We start from the raw sequence: 20,051 nt of genomic DNA, 5'->3' as shown, positions 1-20,051 counted from the left end.
CCTAATTTTCCCACCCAGTTCTGGTCTTTAAACTTTGTCTCTTTCCTTTGAACTCATCTCACCCAACTGCAGAAACCTAAGATTGCAGTTGTAAGATATGAGTTCACACACATTTGTAACTTCTTTCTTAAATGTTTACCATCTCTGGCCTATACAAGCATCATACCAAGGACATAGTAATTCTTCTGGTGTCCTAGTATTACTGTTTGAAGTAAAAGAGCCTTCAGAAACGTTGTAGGTGGTCAATATTTGAAGTAAACTTATAAAGTTTTCCTTGGTTATTTTATTAGTCCTAATTTTTTTTAATTTTTTAAAATATTTTATTTATTTATTAATGAGAGAGAGAGAGACAGACAGACAGGTAGAGGGAGAAGCAGGCTCCAAGCAGGGAGCCTGATGTGGGACTCGATTCTGGGTCTCCAGGATCATGCACTGGCCTGAAGGCTCCTAAATCACTGAGCCACCGGGGCTGCCCAGTTCTTAAACATTTTTTTTACAATTGTGGTTAAATACACGTATCTTAAAATTTACCATCTTTTTTTAACATTTACCATTTTAACACTTTTTAACATTTTGCCATCTTAATGATTTTTAATAATTCAGTAGCGTTAAGTATATTCATTGTTAAGCCACCAATGTCCAGAATTTTTCACCTTGCAAGAGTGATACCCATTAAACACCAGTAAAACCATTATACTATTATGGCCATTAAACACCAACTCCCTATTATACCCATTAAACACCAATTCCCTATTATAAATATATTTAAGAAGCTAAAATAAATAACAAAAATGGCACCCCAAAATAGGCTATATTAATGTTATCTTAAGTACATTAAATAGAGTAGAGTTTGCAGCGTTAATTTCCATTTGCTATATCCAGCTGGCTGGAAACTTTGCAAGACCTCCATCTACCAGTTTCACAAATTAGATCTGCTTTGTTGCAGATAATTTACGCAATTAGAGGCCCTCTTTGTACATCAGGTCTTCGTTGAATGTCCAAAATTTCCACTGAGGAGGTGGAGAAAGAGTTCTCAAGTGGAAACAGCACAGAGCAGCATTTCAGAAGGAAGAATTAGTGCGAGGTAAGGCAGAGGGTTCAACAAATAGATAATATCACATGCGTCATATTTGCGAGTCATTTGAACAACACAGTCCGTGAAAATCATAAGTTACTCTACCTTGATACTCTGTTGCTGTGACCACTTGATGGCCTTTTGGAGCAGAGAATCCATAGGCCTTATGATCTGAAAGATTAAAACAGATAGAATAATTAAAATGGTACCAAAGGCCACTTGCAAATATTTGAATGGAATGCAACATTAAAGAAAACTGGCCTAAAGTTTGGGGACAAATTCACACATTCATAAAGCCTAAGTTTTAAAGTATCAAAATAAGAAAAACCAAGCCAAACCATATATGTCTTTTCCATGTTCTGTATTGTGGTTTCTGCTTTCCTTTCACAAAGCAAAACCCATGAATCTCTCAGGGCCCCATGACAGACAACACAATGTCATAAGCCTGATTATGAAAAGCTCGCTTGCTTTCTTTTTCTTTTCTTTTCTTTTCTTTTCTTTTCTTTTCTTTTCTTTTCTTTTTTCTTTTCTTTTCTTTTCTTTTCTTTTTTCTTCCTCCCTCCCTCCCTCCCTCCCTTTCTTTCTTTCTTTCTTTCTTTCTTTCTTTCTTTTCTTTCTTTTCTTTTCTTTTCTTTTCTTTTCTTTTCTTTTCTTTTCTTTTCTTTCTTTTTTTCAGATTTATTTATTTATCTTAGAGATAGACAGCACCTGCAGAGGAGAAACAGAGAAGCAGACTCCCCACAGAGCACAGAGCCTGACTGGATACCAGGACCCCCAACTCCCTCCACCGCCGCAGATCATGACCTGAGCCAAAACCAAGAGTACTATGCTCAACCTCAACTGCTCAACCTCAACCAACTGAGCCACCTGGGCACCCCAATCCTGCTTGCTAAATAAGTGATTTTATCCTTAATTTAGCCTAATATGGAATCTAGCACCTAAGGTACTGCTCCTTTAAGATAAAAGCTCATTATTTTACAGTTAAATTGCTTTACCAACTTACCCCTGATTATACCTACATCATATAGAAATGGGTTATTTAAACATATTTGTGACTAGGAAATATATATATATAGAATACATACTGTATATAAGCTTTGCATATACAAATATGATGAAAAATGCAAGTAGAGCATCTTTATTTTTCTCCGAAATATTTCAATGATTTTCCAGGATTGGTATCTAGGGTTAAAATGACTGACCAATTATGGTGGCTGATGTTATCTGATACTAATACGATGACGAAAATGATGAGATAATCACCTTCATAAGTTTATATAGAATATTTCATTTCATTTTTTAAAGATTTATTTATTTATTTGAGAGAGAGAGAGAGAGAGAAGGGGCAGAGTGAGAGAGAGGGTCTTAAGCAGGCTCCATGATGGATGATGAGGCCAGGCCGATGGAACAATCCTGAGACCATGACCTGAGCCAAAACCAAAAGTCAGATGCTTGACTGACTGAGCCACCCAGGTGCCCCAACAATAGTTAACATTTATTAAGCACTTAGGCAACATTCCCAGTTTTTTGCAAGTATTAACTTATTGAACTCTCACGACAATTCTTTGTGGTAGGGTACACCATTTTTATCCATCTGTTTTGCAAGTGGGGAAACTGAGACACAGAGAGGGTAAGAAACCTTGGTCAAGGTTATACAAGCAGTAAGGAATAGGTCTGGGAGTTGAACTCATCCAGTCTGTTCCTAAAACCCACGTAGTTTATTACTAAACTACTATCCTGGGCCCCACATCGTGTTTCCCCCAAGCCGAACTATGAGGAAGCACTGCAGATTCACAAAGATGTCAGGTAGAAAGGTCTACTGATCTAATGAAGATGGACTAAGGTGAGAAATTGGGGGTTATAATGAAGATTTCTGAAGCACAGCAGGAAGGCAGAAGCTAGGAGGCTGTGACAGGAGAAGTGGTTCATCCTGGTAATCTCAATGCGGAGGGTTTCTCAATCATGACGCTATTAACATTTGGAACCAGATCATTCTTTGTTGTGGGAGGGCTGTCCTGTGCATTGTAGGATGTGGTGCAGTATCCCTGGCTTCTGCCCACTAGGTGCCAGTAGCACCTTCATCTCCCCTATGGCAAACCCAAGTCATGACAACCAGTGTTTCCAGACCTTGCCAAATGCCCTTGGGGGTGGGGGTGGGGAAATCGTATTTGATTGAAAATCTCTGCTTTAGACTAAACAGCTAGGCTGGTTTGAAGAACCAGGAAGAGAAATAAACAAATAGACTAAAGGAGGACAAAAAAACCTTGAGTTCAAGGATTTCAGAAAAAGCTCCCAGGAGACCAGAATTTCTTGGGTATGAAATCATTGATTACATTTCTGGGAAGGGGAGAAAAATGTTTCATATAACATGCCATCTTTGATTTATTCATCTATAGGTACACTGACATGTAAATTGTGATGCTGTGCTAGACTTCCTCATTCCTAAGGAATACATGCTATTTTGGATAATTTTTTTCTTTCTCTTTCCCTTAGAAGCCTGGATAACAAATATAATTGAGAAATTAAAACTCTTAAAAACCTACAGGCCTCAAATGTCCAGTTCTCCTGTTTAACATTGTTCAACTATTCAGGTTCTCTATCCCTAAATTGCAATCTTCATGAAGCAAATTGGCAAAGCTGGTGTCTATCTATGTGAAGAATGGAGAACTGAGTGGATTGTTTTCATTGACAGTTGTAAACATATTTATATAAAGCAGTGGCCTGAGGGACGCCTGGGTGGCTCAGCGGTTTAGCATCTGCCTTCGGCTCAGAGCATGATCCTGGGGTCCCGGGATCATGTCCTACATCGGGCTCCCTGCAGGGAGCCTGCTTCTCCCTCTGCCTATGTCTCTGCCTCTCTCATGAATAAATAAAAAGAAAGAAAAAAAAGCAGTGGCCTGCATGACCCAGTCTTAGAGAGATACCAGGTCACCAAAAAGTGATTTCAATATATCACTTTTGCTTGTATATTTAAAAAAAAAAATCATGAAGGGGTCCAAGCAATCTTTTTAAGTATCCCTCTTTCTACCACATACCAGAATATGTCCCACAGTCCTCTGAACTCCACCCTCACCCCTATAGATCTTTCTTTTCCACTTTCTCTTCTCCTTCCCCATTTTTACTTTATTTTAGCCCAAAGGCAGGGTTCAGATCTTCAGAAAACAGAAAAGCCAGGACCTCATTTGTTCACCCTGAGTCCTACCTACATTTACGTGACACGATCGCTGAACATTTTTCCAAGGATTCTGATTCCAAATCATTATTCTGTGAAACTTTCAAAACACACTTTGAAGCCTCTTTTCTCCTTTAGCCATGCATAAATTAGTGCCCTCAGAGCAGTTCTGTTTCTGACAGGCGTTTCTTGTGATTTTTGAACTATTTTAGTACATTTTTTAAACAAAACAGTGAAGACTCATATTCCCTAGAAACCAGTTGAGGGGAAAAGTAGAAGAAGATAATCTTTGTTCCCTCACATCATAATATCTTTGAACTTTTCAAACACTACACTGCCTACTGAGAATGTTTATTTTCTTCAGCATGCTCGTGTTTTCTTTCATTTGAGGCAAACGTTAGTCCAACCCAAGACTGGAAGATTTAGGACTGGGTCCAATTATTTTCTCCTTTACTCAATTCTAGTTTTCTACTTGCTAAAATGTCCTTTGAGAAAGATTTCTTAAATTTTCAAAAATCACCTTAAAAGTTCTATGGAAAATAATAGCTGTTAACTCAAGAATTTTATTAGTATCTTCAGAATTTTTATATGTATATATCTGAATAGAAAAAAAATTGTTCCAAACACTAAAAAAGAGAGGACTGATTGAATTGGCAAAACTATGAATGCAAAACTATTATAAAGGAGATTGGTTTTGGTAAACTAATAAATAGATACTATTTCTTGGTACCTGAATATTTAATTCTGCGATTTTAAGTGTTGTTTTCTAGTTATGTTGCTTCCTCCGGTTCTTTTTACTTCAAGATCTGCTTTTCAATTAAGTAAAAATACTTAAGATGTGTGGTCACCTATAATGAACTTATTTAAACAGAAAGTTTCGAATCTTAAAAATAAAACAGTAAAAGATTTCTACCTTGTTTTAAGCCTTACTGGTCTTGGAATTCAGTTTTTTTCTTTTTTTTTTTTTTTAAGCTTGAACCCAATAACTTTACGAAAACAAAATGTTGGAATTTGTACCAACATTTCACTAACAGATGTTAGGAAGAGTCTCTGTTGGCCACTTTCTTGAAGTGATTTTTTTTTTTTCACCTTTCCAGAGTGAGTTTAAAAAGAAAACAAACAAAAAATTGTCATGTAGGTCTGCTGGTTGAGGTCAACAATTGTTTTAAAGTTAGCTACAAAACATCTTTAATAGTTTTGGATGTGTTCCAAAATCACTGGCAGAAGTTCATAAAATGAGGTTAAGAAATGATTATTTCCATAACGGCTAACAGCTCCAAGTCAAGTAATCCCTAACCAAATGAAACCTTTTGTGCTTCTTCCCCCAACTCTAAGAATAAAATTTCTTACATTGTCTATCAATCATCTAAAATATTCTTGTGTGACCAAGGATAATGTAGAATGACTAAGAATAAGTATTTGTATTTAAACACAATGTTTAATGTTTACTATACAAGTGTTATTTAAAGTAACACTTTTAATTGGAAACATGATTAGGAAAAATTGATGTGTTACAGAGGTTTTTTGTTCTAAGAGTACATTACAGAGAGTACCATGGTAAAAGCAAATTATAAAAACTGTGGATATGAGTTATTTCACAAGTTTTCAAAAATGAAAATTAATAGCCATGTGGTTTTGACAATCACTAATATACAATTATTGTACTAACAAATATAGAACAGGGCAGAGGGCTAGTAGTAACAGATAAAATAATACAATCCAGTATTTATCATGGATAAACATTCATAGGGTAGAAAGTAACCCAATGAAGTAGGAATTAGGAGTTAGGTTAATATACTCATCTATCTCACTATTATTTGACTGTAGTAGGTCTAGGGAGTAAGGAGAGAAGGAGAGGGTAGGGAGTGGGAGAGGGAGGGAGGGGAAGAGAGAGACACACAGACACACAAATCCTTCTGATCTCTCAAAATGGACATTTTGGCCCCTGCTTTTTTTTTTTTTTTTTTTAAGATTTATTTCTTTATTTGAAAGAGAGAGAGCATGGGAGCAGGAAGCGGGGCTAAATCCCACAAACCTGGGATCATGACCGAGCCCAAATCAAGAGTCAGACATACCCAACCAACTGAGCCACCCAGGGACCCCTTCTGGCCCTCCCTTTTAATAAGATAAAGGGAAATCATACCAAAGTGCAAGGAAGAATAAAAGATGTGCTTGACTTTAGAGCTACCTGTGGCTGGTGGCGTGGTGAGTTAATGATGACCTAAAGAATTAAAGGGTGATTTTGACTATGAATAAATTTTCCCCTTAAGAACCTAACATCTAAGTAAGATGTGACTCCACTGTGTTAAAATCCTCATTTGACAGATGTGACAATTGAAAGAGGTCCTGGCTCAAGGTCACAACACTGGAAAGCAGAGAAGCAAAGTTGTGTATTTATATCTAGTTAGTTTGGCTCCACAGACCTTTCCTCCTTCCTCTATTCTCAGATCAGCATAAGGCATCGTGAGAAAGTCCTATCAAACATGACTCTGTCAGACACTCTGAAGATGGCTTCACATCCATTTTCATTCTTTAGGGCTGTAAAGGTATTATGCAGAGAGTGTATAATTAATTGTTATTTTAACAGAGAAAGTGTTAATAGGCAAATATTTATGGTGAATGAACTGATTTGAATAAAATTTGCATATTTATTATATACTGCACAAAAATTTTATGCCCCCTCCTCTTTTCTGTTTTTGTTTTGATTTGTTTTTTAAGTCATTCAAAAAAAATGATTGAGTTCAAAAAGAATGATTGGTGTGACTTGGCTCAGGTCATGATCCCAGGGTCCCAGGATCAATTCCTGCAACAGGCTCACTGCAGGGAGCTTGCTTCTCCCTCTGCCTATGTTGCTGCCTCCCTCTCTGTGTCTCTCATGAATAAATAAATAAAATCTTAAAAAAAAAATGATTGGTGTTTCAGAATTGTGTATATGGTTGTTTTCATATAAGTTACATGCTTTAGTAAATTTAGGAAAATTTTCAGGGCATCCTCTTACCCAAACAGCTGAATGATTAAATTTGGGGGACTATATTACGTAGAAATAAAATAAATAAAATAACTTCTTATAGTAAAATAAATTCTCAAAAAAATTTGTAAATGCTCTTCAAGAACATCTTCGAAAATTTAACAGTGGCCTGTGGTATTGGAAAGCCATCAATGGCTGAATTTCTCACCAGGTACTCCCCACTAGAACATGAAAGGAACAATTTTAGGATTCTGAGATCTTTCTCTAATATTCCCCAAGTGGCAATCTCAGCCAAGCACAATTTGCTCACTAGTGGCATTAACTATAGATTTCAGATAGATGGCAATTGTCAACTCAAATCCAGTAAACACTCTCCAGCAGACAAGATTGAAGGAATGTCCTCTTCCAAGATTGATGTTAATAAGAATCACATACTCCGCGGAAGGCGTGGGTGTTGACCGTTCTGTGTTCTGCAGGTTCTCCCTGAGATTAAGGTGCCAGGGAGCAATGGCTCTAAAACTTTATTAATGTAAAATAAGAAATCATTACTAAAGATGTCAGATTACAAAATAGACAAATGGTGTAAAAGCAAAGAACACTAAAATGGAAGAGATAAAGAGTAATAAACCTGAGTGTCTCTCCTCACTAATTGACTCATGCGGTCTGGACTGTGTCTCAGGTATATCCTTTCATTGGAGATGGCACATCAGGTTTTGATAGCTTGATGACATTTTAATTTAAGATTATTCACTGCCCTTTAATCTGAAATTGTAGTTACTAACTCCTAAATCTCAAGATGGCTTTTCAAGATTAAAAGTCCAGAACCATCACCAGTATCTGATAGTTGTATTTCTCAGCAGAAATGGACATATTAGTATAATTGTCAAATAAATAGTTTTTGAGAGCAGATATTATAAATCCTATCTCCAGAGGTGTTTTTTTTTAATATTTTATTTATTTATTCGTGAGAGACAGAGAGAGAGAGAGAGAGAGAGGCAGAGACACAGGCAGAAGGAGAAGCAGGCTCCTCGCAGGGAGCCCAATGCAGGACTCGATCCCAAACCAGGATCATGCCCTGAGCTAAAGGCAGATGGTCAACCACTGAGCCTCCCAGATATCCCTATCGCCAAAGTTTTGATCAGCTCTGGGCAAAGAGAGAAAAGCAAGTTTCTGGATCTGGGTCCTGGTTCAGAACTCTGGTTCTGAATCACCAAGTTGTGAGAATCTGGGAATTCCTGCACAAAATGTCCTAACAGCTGATACACACAGATTACTCAGTGGCTTTGTGGGTCAGGGGATAGTGAAATGGTTATTGTGCAGTCATTTGATACGTATAAATCCACTTAAGCAACATATGTGAGTAGAACTACCAGCTACTAAGCTCTTTCCACCCTGACCCTACACAGATGTTTGTTTTAAACTCTTTGTACCTCCAGAGTCTGATTTCTCTGCTTTACTGAATGAATTTGGGGAATCACTTTGATGCATGCAATATTTTCATTTTTTGAAAGCACAAACATGCAGTAATGAATAAAAATTGAGTTTTACAGGGATTAGCACAGAATGTCAAACACATTTTCTAATATTTCTAATGTGTCAAATTTATAATCTGCAAAGGAAGTCATCTTTGCATTTCTCAGATGAAGATAGAGTACTGCTAATGTTTTAAATCTTTTTTTGAATTAGAAGATTTATAAAATATGATGAATAAAAACATAAAGGAAGGAGGACTGACCGTTAATTTAATAAGACTTAAGCTCTGGGGCTCTCCCTTGTATGAGCACCCCCTAAGGCCTTAGGGGTTATCCTAGCAATGTGTGCACATTTTGACTGGGTGGCTCAGTTGGTTTACTGTGTGACTCCTGATTTCAGCTTATGTCATGATCTCAGGTTGTAAGATCAAGCCCCACATTGGGCTCTGCAGTCAGCAGAGTCTGCTGGCAATTCTCTCTCTCTCTCCCTCTTCCTCTGCTTCTCCCCTACCCAGTGAATGTGTGCTCACATGTGCTCTCTCTCTCTCTCTCTCTCTCTCTCTAAAGAACAGCAACAACAACACAAAAGCCAAAACCCAAAAAACTCTCAAGAATAAGATTTTGGGGGACGCCTGTTGGCTCAGCAGTTGAGCATCTGCCTTCGGCTCAGGGTGTGATCCCTGAGATCCAGGGGTTCTGGGATTGAGTCCCACATCGGGCTCCCTTCATGGCGCCTGCTTCTCCCTCTGCCTATGTCTCTGCCTCTCTTTCTGTGTCTCTCATGAATAAATAAATAAAATATTTAAAAAAAGAATAATATTTTGGGGGTACAATTTTTCTTAGAGCTCTAATAATCCATCTTCACACACAATTATGGGCTGCTTCTTATTAACAGGTTTATTTAGTTTTCTATTCTTGACCACCTACAATAAAAAAGTGATCTCCAGAGTTCACTGCCTCATAGATGAACCTTTAAAATATTAAAGATTTTATATGACCAAACACTTAGCATACCTCTACTTTCTCCCTCTCTCTTAAATTTCAATTCTGAAAACATGGGGGTTGTATGAATTTTACTTTTCAACTCTCCTACGGGATGATGATTCATAAAAGCTTATGCCCTTATAGTTTGTCCATATGTTACTAATTAAATTCTGTTACCATAAGTGCTTCCAGAAGAGATTTGAAATCTAAGGGAAACCCTCCCAGCTTATTGTTGCTTCATGTTTCCTTTGATTAGTCTTCAGGAAGCCAAAGGAACAAGAACGATTTCTTGTGAAATGCAGAACATGGAAACAATGGTTTGGCATTTCTTAACTGTCATATTTTACGACTGTCAGGTAAGACTCCTCAGAATTAGTTATCCTGATTTCTCAGGTGCTTTACAACCAAAGAGTACAATTTCCCTTCTCTTTCCACAAACACGGTTCTCTGACTCACTGTTTTTATTTCAAAACTGGTTCTACACATCCAACAGTGAGCTAACACCAAAACCTCCTCTTCAGGGCCAGTCATCTAGACCGTAAAAGAAATGGTTTAATGAAAATCTGTGTTATGGATTGAACGTTTGTGTCCACCACCACACTCCCCTACCCCCCGCCCCACACACACACTAAAAAATCCCTGCATTGAAATCCTCATGCCCAGAGTGATGAGATTAGAAGGTGGGGCCTTTGGAAGATGAGTGGGGCCTTCATGAATGGAAATAGCACCCTTAGGAAAGAGACTCCAGAGACCCCCCCATCTCGGCCTTGGTTGGACCCAACAAGAAAGTGACAGTGCCTAAGCAGGAAGCAGGCTCTTACCAGATACTAAACCTGCCATCACCTTGGTCTTGGAATTTCTAGCCTCTGGAAGTGTGAGAAATAGATATTGTTTCTGAGCTACCTGGTGTATGGTTTTTCCACTGTAGCAGCTTGAACTAAGACAATCTGCATACATTCAAATCAGAGCTGCACCCCGAGTGCAGGGTCAAGAAATGAGTATGTGCCATTAGAGATCCAATTCTTGAAATTTATCCAGATGAAGTATTTAAAAATGGGCAGAGGTATTTGTGTCCAAATATGGTGTAAAAAAGTCTGTTTCCCCCAAATTCAGGTGAGCTTGTTGTTTGATATCCTGTGTAGCATGATGATGACCACATTTGTGACAGAATCAACCAGATATTTTGAAATACTGTAGAGTCAATCTTAGCAATTTTTTGATGAAGTGGTGTCGGAGCTGACTTCTCATCTAATGGGATAAAGAGTTAAATAGCATGGTACAACCAGCAGCACTATTTTCAACAGCTTGGCATTTGACTAAATATTATCTGAAATCAAACAAAAAGCAACATTAGAGTCCAGATGGGTGAAGAAAGGGTAATCTGTTAGAAATGTGGCCCAAGGCTTTATTACAGTTGGGGTCAGAATCATTCCTTGTCTTCAGGAAGTCACAACTGATAGAGATGAAATGAGACCTAGCTAGCTTTGAATACTCAGGGCCGTGAATTACTGGTCACATCGCCTGGGGCAAGCCTCCGCCTTCACCTCCTAAACCTTAGTTTCCATTTAAGTAAAATGAACCTAATAGTGCCTTCCCTAATTGGCTATAAGATTAAATAAGGTATGTAATTGCTTGGCCTACTTCCAGGCACACAGTAGATTCTCTACAAATACTTGCCTCTGAGCTCTCCCCTCTCATTTGACAGTGCTTTTTTATCAATGTGACCAATGCGAGTTTAGTGTTTTACAAATAATTCCACGATAATCATGTATTAGGATGGATTGCAAAAAATAGAGAATGAATTGCTAGGGTTATAGATTTTTCTCCCTTCTTTCCATGATTAGCACGAAGTCTTCATTACAGTGACTGCTTAGAGCAACAAGTCCTGTGTTTAAACTTGACCTCTTCTTTATGCTTGCTGTGACATATTTGGGACAGCTACAGCCTCTTCGGGCTGTGCCTCATCTTGTGTAAAACCTGATTTATGCCGTTGAAGCCTTCCCTAACTACTTTCATTGACACAGCTCACCACACCGTTCATCTCCATATCACCTTCTACACCTAGCATCTAGGACGACACACTTCCCTAGCTTTCCTTCTCACAGGTCTTATCCTTATTCATCTTCTCCTCTCTGCCTCTCTGCTTTCTCCTTTAATGGGGTGATCCAGGCTCATGGCATTGAACACCCCCAGATATAAACAATTCCCAAATATATACCTCCAGTCTAGATGTCTCTGCTGAACTCCGGACTCAGATTCAAATGCCTATTTAATTCTGCCACTTGAAGGTTTAACAGACATTTCAAACACTATGTCCAAATCTTATCTTTCTCTGTAAAGCTGTCCCACTTACCCCAACTCAGATGATTGCAACTCTATTCTTCCAGTTGTTTGGCCAAAAATTCACACTTATCCTTAATGATTCCAGTTACCATAGCCCATATCCAATTCATCAGCAAATCCTATTAGCTCTCCCTTCAAAACGCATCCAGAATTACCTCTGACTACTTCCATTGCTACCATCTGGTCTGAGCACCATCATCTCTGCCTGGATCCCTGCAATAAGATTCCTGATTGGCTTTCTATTCTTGGATAGAATAGAATTCCTGTCACTCTAAAATCTAATTTCAATGCATCCACTACAGTGATCCATTAAAATGCTAAATCAGATCATGATGCTCTTGCTCAAAACCTAGGGCCAGCTCTCCATTTCCCCCAAAGCAAAAGTAAACACCCTTACATTGGCCCCGAAGCCCTACACAATCTGGCCTCGCTCCCTTTCAGCCTCCTTTCCTGAATTCTTCCCTCCCTCTGCTCCAGGGACATTGGCCTTGCTCATCCTCAAAACAGGCCAGACGAGGCTGCTCCCCACCTGAAAGACTCTTCCTTCAGATGTCTATTGACACTCTTACTTCTTCAGGATTTTGTTCAAAGGACACCCCCATAATGGATTCTACACTGGCCACCTTCTTCCATAGTGCAACCCCAACTCCATCTGACCGTTTTCCTTCCAAACTCCCTGATTTCCTTAATCCTGCTTTGATTTTCTTTTTTTCATAGTGCCTATCACCTTCTAACACACAATATAATGTACTTATGCACTGAAGGCAGGGGCCTTTATTTTCTTACCTATATCCCAAGGATCAAGAATTGCTTGATTTGTAGTAGATACTAAATAAATATTTGCCAAATGACTGGAAACAAAGTTAATTATGGAGAAAATGGAAATGAAATATAAAAAGCTATGCTTAATTTTTTGAATTGAAGGATGAGCTACACAAGATTAATCAATGAAAGATTCTGAAGCAGCTAATCTTGAAATTAAAACCACCTTATCACATCACTGTGTAGAATTAATTTTCATATTGCGCTGCAGCAAAAAATTACATAGTAGTAGCAGCATGCAGTATGTGGAATAGTTACCTAAAATGTGATTTTATTCTATTACTTTTTAAAGGTTTTTTAAAATTTATTCATGAGAGACACAGAGAGAAATGCAGAGACATAAGCAGAGGGAGGAGCATGCTCCCTGGAGGGAGCCTGATGAGGGACTTGATCCCAGGACCCTGGGATCATGCCCTGAGCCAAGGGCAGACACTCAACCACTGAGCTACTCAGATGCCCCTAAAGTGTGATTTTTTTTAATTTTTTAAAAAGATTTTATTTATTTATTCAGAGAGACACACAGAGAGAAAGAGGCAGAGACACAGGCAGAGGGAGAAGCAGGCTCCATGCAGGGAACCTGATGCGGAACTTGATCCCGGGTCTCCAGGATCACACCCTGGGCCAAAGGCAGGCGCTAAACCACTGAGTCACCCAGGGATCCCCTAAAATGTGATTTTAAAAGCCATAAATTACTGTTCTTATTTTTTAAAAGATACCGTTTAAAAATGTAGTTTTAAAATCCTAATTATAATAATACAAGGTAAGTTTTATTTTTTAAAAGTAAAATTACTTGCTTTAAAAGCTTTTTTGATATGTAATTTAAAATAATTTAAAAGTTTTGATGTGTAATTTTAAAATAACTATATATAATATATGTAATATCTATGTAATATATATATAATTATATATATCTATTGTGTGTGTGTGTGTGTGTGTGTGTGTGTGTGTGGCATCTTGGATGGGCCAGAATGTCCAGTTATGTAGTCAAACATTATTTTGGATGTTTCTGTGACAGTGTTTTGGGATGAAATTGACATTTAAATGGACAGACCTTGAGTAAAGCAGATGGCCCTTCCTACCTTGGGTGGGCTTCATCCCGTAAGTTGAAGGCCTGAACAGAACAAGAGACTGGCTTCCCCTGAGCAAGAGGTAATTCTGTCAGAAGACAACCATTGGACTTGAACTGCAACATTGGCTATCCCTGGGTCTCCAGCCTGCTGGCCCACTCTGTAGATTTTGGACTTGCCTGCCTCCTTATTACCATGAGGCATGTCCTCAGAATAAATCTTTTTATTTATATACACTTCCCATTGGTTCTGTTTCTCTGGAGAACTCTAATACAAGCACCATCATGAATTACAATAATAAATTAATTTGGGAGTGTCTAATAAAAGTGCGCTTTGCATCTTAGGAGTTCTTTTAGGAGGTTCAGCATGACTTTTAAAAAATGTTTCATTGTCATTTATGTCTCAAGAAAAGTGATCTAGAACAATCTTAAGTAGTCAAACTCTCTCCTCTAAGCCTTAACAAACACTTTCCTCTGAGCCACATCTATATCCTCAGGGACAATGGATAGTCTTCCTTATCCTTTTCACACAGCCTTCTCTTGGAGGGGAGGTGCACAGAGGAGTGGAGGCTGTCTCCTCTTCATTAACATTCTCTCCAAAAAAAAAAAATTCTCTCCAATCTTCAAGGCCTCTTCTCAGTCTTATCACTTCTAGAAAGTTCTCCTGTCAAAGCTCTAAGCAACATCTTGACAAAATCCACTTTGATGAAATTAAGTAGCATTTTAAGACTTGCCAATTTGATAGTTTTTGTGACACCATTCTCTCCTGGTTCTCTTCTCTGATGCTCCTTTCCTTTCTCCTCTTCCTCAGATTGGCCACTGACTCTTAGCATTTGATAGAAAGATGAGGTCATGAAGGTTTGAGAAACATCCAGTCAATATGTTAAACAAGAGTGCCTGGCTGGCTCAGCTGCTAAAACATGCGACTCTTGATCTTAGGCTTGTAAGTTTGAGCCCCATGTGGGGTGTAGAGATCACTTAAAAATGAAATCTTTGGAAGAAAAAGAGTTGAACAAAATTCTCCATTGTAGGAGGTATTAGAGCCTTGAACATGCTAAGGAGCATTGTGACTCTCCAAGGGGAAATATAATTTAGAGCATGAACACTGGAGTAGAAAAAGAGAGGAAAAAGCCCAAGAGAAACTTCTGTAGAAGTCTGAGAAGAGGTAAGGGGACACAAGAAAAACTAGGGCAGAATGATGTCACGGAAGTCAGGGGTGGGCAGACTTTCAAGGAGTGTCAACAATATTGAATGTTCCAGGGAGGTCAAGTAAGGTTTTAATGAAAGTAAGCTGTGAATTTAGAGGCTAGCAAATCATTGGTGATACAATGAGAGTAATTTCAGTGGCATGGGAAAGGAGCAGACTGCAGCAGGTTGAAAGGTCATTACAAGAAGGGAGATAAATCCAGATCACCAATTCAAGAGCTTTATTACAGAATCATGGTGAGCTTTTTTTTGCCACTGCAATTGTAGGGACTTGAACATGTTTGTAGCCCATGACTGGAGAGAAGATAAGTTGAAGATCTAGAATGGATGATGGGACACAGGCCCCAAGGAGACTGCAGGAATAGCATTATGGGCACAGGTAAGAAATCAGCTTTCAGTGGGAGGGATGGCTCTTTGGTTCCGGATGGAACTTGCTAAGGATGAACACAAATGTGCACAGGTTTCAATGCAACTGCCTCACTCCTACATGAGGTACCTGCTTCCAACATAATCTGATCAGATTTATTTTTTTTTAAGATTTTATTTATCTATTTGAGAGAGGGGCAGAGAGAGAGGCAGAGGGAGCAGCAGACTCCCCGCTGAGCAGGCCTTAATGATAACTTCAATAATTCTTTCGTAATATTAAAGGTTTATAGCCTCTTTGCACAAAAATCTAAAAGTAATTTTCACATTGCATAACTAAACTGTCACTGTAACTACATATAAAAGGAAAAAAAAGAAATATATTTTGGTGAAACAGGTGCACATGAACACAGTTATTCTTCAGTGCATTCTAGAGTCATTATTTTAACATTTTTTTCCATTTAATTTTTTTCTCTCACATCAGCTAAAAATTAACCCTGGAAAGGGAAAAACTGCTTCCCTAAAAATAGAATATATAATAAGTTTCCTATCTTCTATAGACTGAAGAATTTACTGCAGTAATGAAATACATGTAATTTGCATCCATTTATTTTAATTGGTTGGTTTTCAGCACTACTGGAACCTCTCTTTTTCTTTCTTTCTTTTTTCTAAAGATTTTATTTATTTGAAAGCGAAAGAGTATGAGAGAGAGAGATAGTGAGAGCACAAGGAGGAGTGAGGGAGAGGCAGAGGGAGAGGCAGAGGGAGAGGGAGAAGCAGACTCCTCACTGAGCAGGGAGGGCTTGATCCCAGGATCCTAAGATCATGACCTGAACTGAAGGCAGATGCTGAACCAGCTGAGTCACCCAGGTGCCCCAGACCCCTTTTTCTAATAAATTTTTGATGCCCCTTTACTATCCTGAAACACAATCTATGGATAATATATGTTTATGGGTTTATATGTTTATATGCATATATGTATACACACATATATACATATATATGCATGTATAAAATTTGGAAAGCTAAATATAATGTTCCCTTAATATTTAAGAGAAAGAAAACAATATATAGTAAAATATTAAACACTAGAATACACAATGATAAAGAATTCAGGTATTAGTCTATTTTTACAATGTTAAACTGGACTTAAGAGAAGGAGACCAGAAGCCATTCCAAATGGTACAGGAAAATAAAGAACAGGCTTAAAAAAAAAAAAAAAAAAAAAAAAAGGAACAGGCTTACTGTGGACATTGGAATAGAAGCTTGTATATTTAGTTATGCATTAAGGCTGTGCAAAAGAAAAAAATTCTCTTTACAGCTAAATTAGTATAAGCTATTCGCTCAGATAGCTATAAAGTTTTCACTTATACGGACATGAAGTGGGACGGGAAAATCATGAAGGATGCAGGATGAGGGACACAGGAAGTTGTTTATTTTACACTGGCACACAGATATTTATCAGCTCTGGTCTCTGCCCAGCAGGTGTATAGCACCCAACCATCATTGTAACAATCAAACAGGTCCCCAGAACTCCACAACACACCCCAGGGCAGTAACCCCCATTGGTAGCTCCCCATCGAATTCCTTGAACACACACTTAGCTAATCGAAACCTAAAAGCTTTGCATTACAAACTGAGTGTTCTCCACGTACACAGCTATCACATGGCCTATAAAGTTAATTTTTTTGAGAGTAAACCTATGATCACCCACATTCCATAGGTGGTACTTATTCTCACAGTGAAACCTCAAAGGAGGTACTGGAGAGGACCCAGGATTTTTTGAGGCCTTTTTGGTACCTTTCAGTGGCTTTTCAATTCTGTTATTTTCTCTCACCTCTTTTGATTTTTAATTACTCCCTGCTCCCAATCTAAGCCCAATATAATTCTTCCTACTCACAATATGCTGTATTTCAAAGGATAACATTTTTAACGAAGAAACATTTAACCAATTTTGATGATCGAACTGGGATAATTGGTGTCTCTTAAGTCTTATCTGTCAAGAATACTATGCCTGAAGATATTTCTTTCTTTCTTTCTTTTTTTTTTTTTTTCAGGCATGTTCCCCCACATTCTTAAATGATTTTAAAGCTCTCTGATCCAAATCTTTAATAAAAATCTTTGAAAAGGCACACATATTGCGAAATCTTAACCCAGTTTTCTTTACCTTCAAAGATATAACACAGACACTCATCTTAATTAAGCTGCAAGTGCCTGAAGCCTAATTAGGAATCCTGGACTCAACATTCTGAAGAGTCCCAAATATTTTCTGACTGATCCTGTTCCCATGGAAACTAAAGTTGGGAAGTAGTAAAAGCCAGAAGAAATTACAAAATAGTACCACAGAAACTAGCTAAAAGAGTTATTCTTCATTTCAAAGTAAAGGAAAAAAAAAATCCCTTTGTCCTACTATCAGATAAAACATAGCAATTTAAAAGGTACTACATATAAAAAATTTAGGAAGTGTGTGATATATGAAAATATTTATTTTTGCTTAGGACAATATTCATGTTTTTCTTTTGATATTAACTTCTAGGAAAAAAGCCAGAAAATTATGGGGACTTTTTCTATTTTCCTTTTAAATGATCTGTGATGCTACAGTGTGACTAAATTTGATAATAAATCCCTCAACAATATTAGCTGAGCTCATGTTTGGGTATTTTTCCCTTTTAGCTAAACAATATTTTCAGATCATGAAATATTTATTTAGGGCTTATGGCTAGCAGTGCTTTGATTTCAACTTGAGTTGTGAATGCAGAAGGCATGTGTATATGTTAAGAAACAACCAAAAGAAAAAAAGAAAAGAAACAACCACACTACAAATATACTAAATTTGAGTCATTACCCACATGCTAAATGGAACACTCCAATTATTTTCTTATTATGACAGAAAAAAATGAGCCATCCTTGCAGTGCCCCTGCGGGATACCATATGCTGATTTTAAATCCATACAGGACAAGACAGAGGCTCCCTCTCTTCTCCTGGTGCCTTTATAAGAGAACACCAGAAAAGAGCACCTTCGATCGTCCCTGAAAATCTCCTCAGCCTTTTACCTTTCCTTATACTTTCCTCCTCTCCCACGTAGGATCTGGGGTCAGCAGTTCTAACCTCTTCAAGTCTTGCCTCTGTGTATCCCTACAAATATTCCAAGCCTCTGCTTCTCATTTCTGAAACCCTGATAACAATAGTCCTGGGTACCTCATTGGAATGTTAACAGGAGAATCAAGTAATACAATTCTTTGTCAATCATAAAGTTCCTTTCAAATGCTAATTTTCTCTAGTTTTTTAATCCCTCAGGTTAGTCATAGCTTCACTCTGATCTCCCATCATTCTTCTGGCCTCCAGATAACAACTGACTTGGCAAAATTCCTCCCTGCTTCCATGACACTGGTTCTGTTCTTGTCTATTATTTCCCTGGGCACTTTCTCTTCATTGTCTCTGCTCTTTTGTATTCTCTAACTGAGCACATTCTCCAGAGTTCAGTCCTCTGCCCCTACTACGAATCAACCTCTGTGTATTCTCCCCTAGAATGTCTTCTCCTGGCGTGAATCTACCTATTTTTGTTTACCACTTAAGTACGGGGGATAGGTACAGAGAGAATGGATGCTTTCATCCTCTTTCCAATGCTCTAAAGAGACATTTTTAGTTGGATATTTTGTTGTCTCCTGATATATACAAAATAATCATTCCTTCTCAATTTAAGCACTATGACTTCTCTGGTTCTTCAAATTTACAAACTTGAAATGAACTGTTTTGATATCTTTGATGTCCCTCCATCTTTCTCATCAACCACTAAATCTTACAAATTTCTATTTTGAATGTCTTCCGGATTTAAGTGTTCCTAAATAATTTTGGCAGCTGTTGCCTTAATCCTCTACCCTTTTACCCAATACTTGGGCTATAGTTACCTCTTGCCTTCCAAGTCTATCCTATATGTAAGCCTCAAAATTATTGTTTACCCTAAATACCATCTTTTTGGTATTTTTGGTATATTGCTTCACTGTTCAAGACTTCTGGCAACTTCCTGATGACGACTGCATCAAATAGAGACTTTATACATAATATACAATCAACTCCATGAATACCAAGCCATTTCTTGTGCCTGTTCAAAATAAAGCTCTGTGTTCTAACCAATAAGAAATCTGAAAGAGGCAGTTTAGAATGAAAACAAGTTCTCAACACCACACAAAATCATTTTACCATCTAAGTATGGTACATTTTTTTCCCAGTTGAAAACAAAATGTTAAATTGTGAAGAACTCTAATCATCATTATCAAACCCCCTCATTTTACAAATAAGGAAAATAAGATCCAAAGAAAATAGTTTTCTAAAGCCTTATCAAAAACGAAGGGCGGAACTGACACAATCTTAGTTCTTTGCATCTCAACCTCCATTTTATTTATACCATACATTTTGCTTCTTTGTAAATAAGTAGCATTTATGGTTTGAAGTTTAAGGAGATCCTTGACCCTCCAATTGAGACATTTTACCTAGACTTTTAACTTACAAATGTAAGAATGTACCACTACCAAATAGACTGAGAACTCCATAATTTATAAAATTAATCAATTTAAAAAGT

At 37.8% G+C, this 20,051-nt stretch overlaps 1 protein-coding gene across 1 annotated transcript in view; it reads right to left on the bottom strand.

The window, feature by feature from the left end:
* Positions 1 to 20,051, bottom strand: part of JAM2 (junctional adhesion molecule 2) — a 60,052-nt gene that overhangs the window by 23,678 nt on the left and 16,323 nt on the right. The window contains exon 2 of the mRNA XM_077878872.1: positions 1,181 to 1,246. Within this exon, the coding sequence (XP_077734998.1) occupies positions 1,181 to 1,246 (66 nt within the window). The remainder of the gene's footprint in view (positions 1 to 1,180; positions 1,247 to 20,051) is intronic.

Source organism: Canis aureus, chromosome 30, assembly GCF_053574225.1.
Source record: "Canis aureus isolate CA01 chromosome 30, VMU_Caureus_v.1.0, whole genome shotgun sequence".
NCBI classification, from domain to species: Eukaryota; Metazoa; Chordata; class Mammalia; order Carnivora; family Canidae; genus Canis; species Canis aureus.
This window is presented reverse-complemented; position numbering and strand designations above follow the sequence as displayed.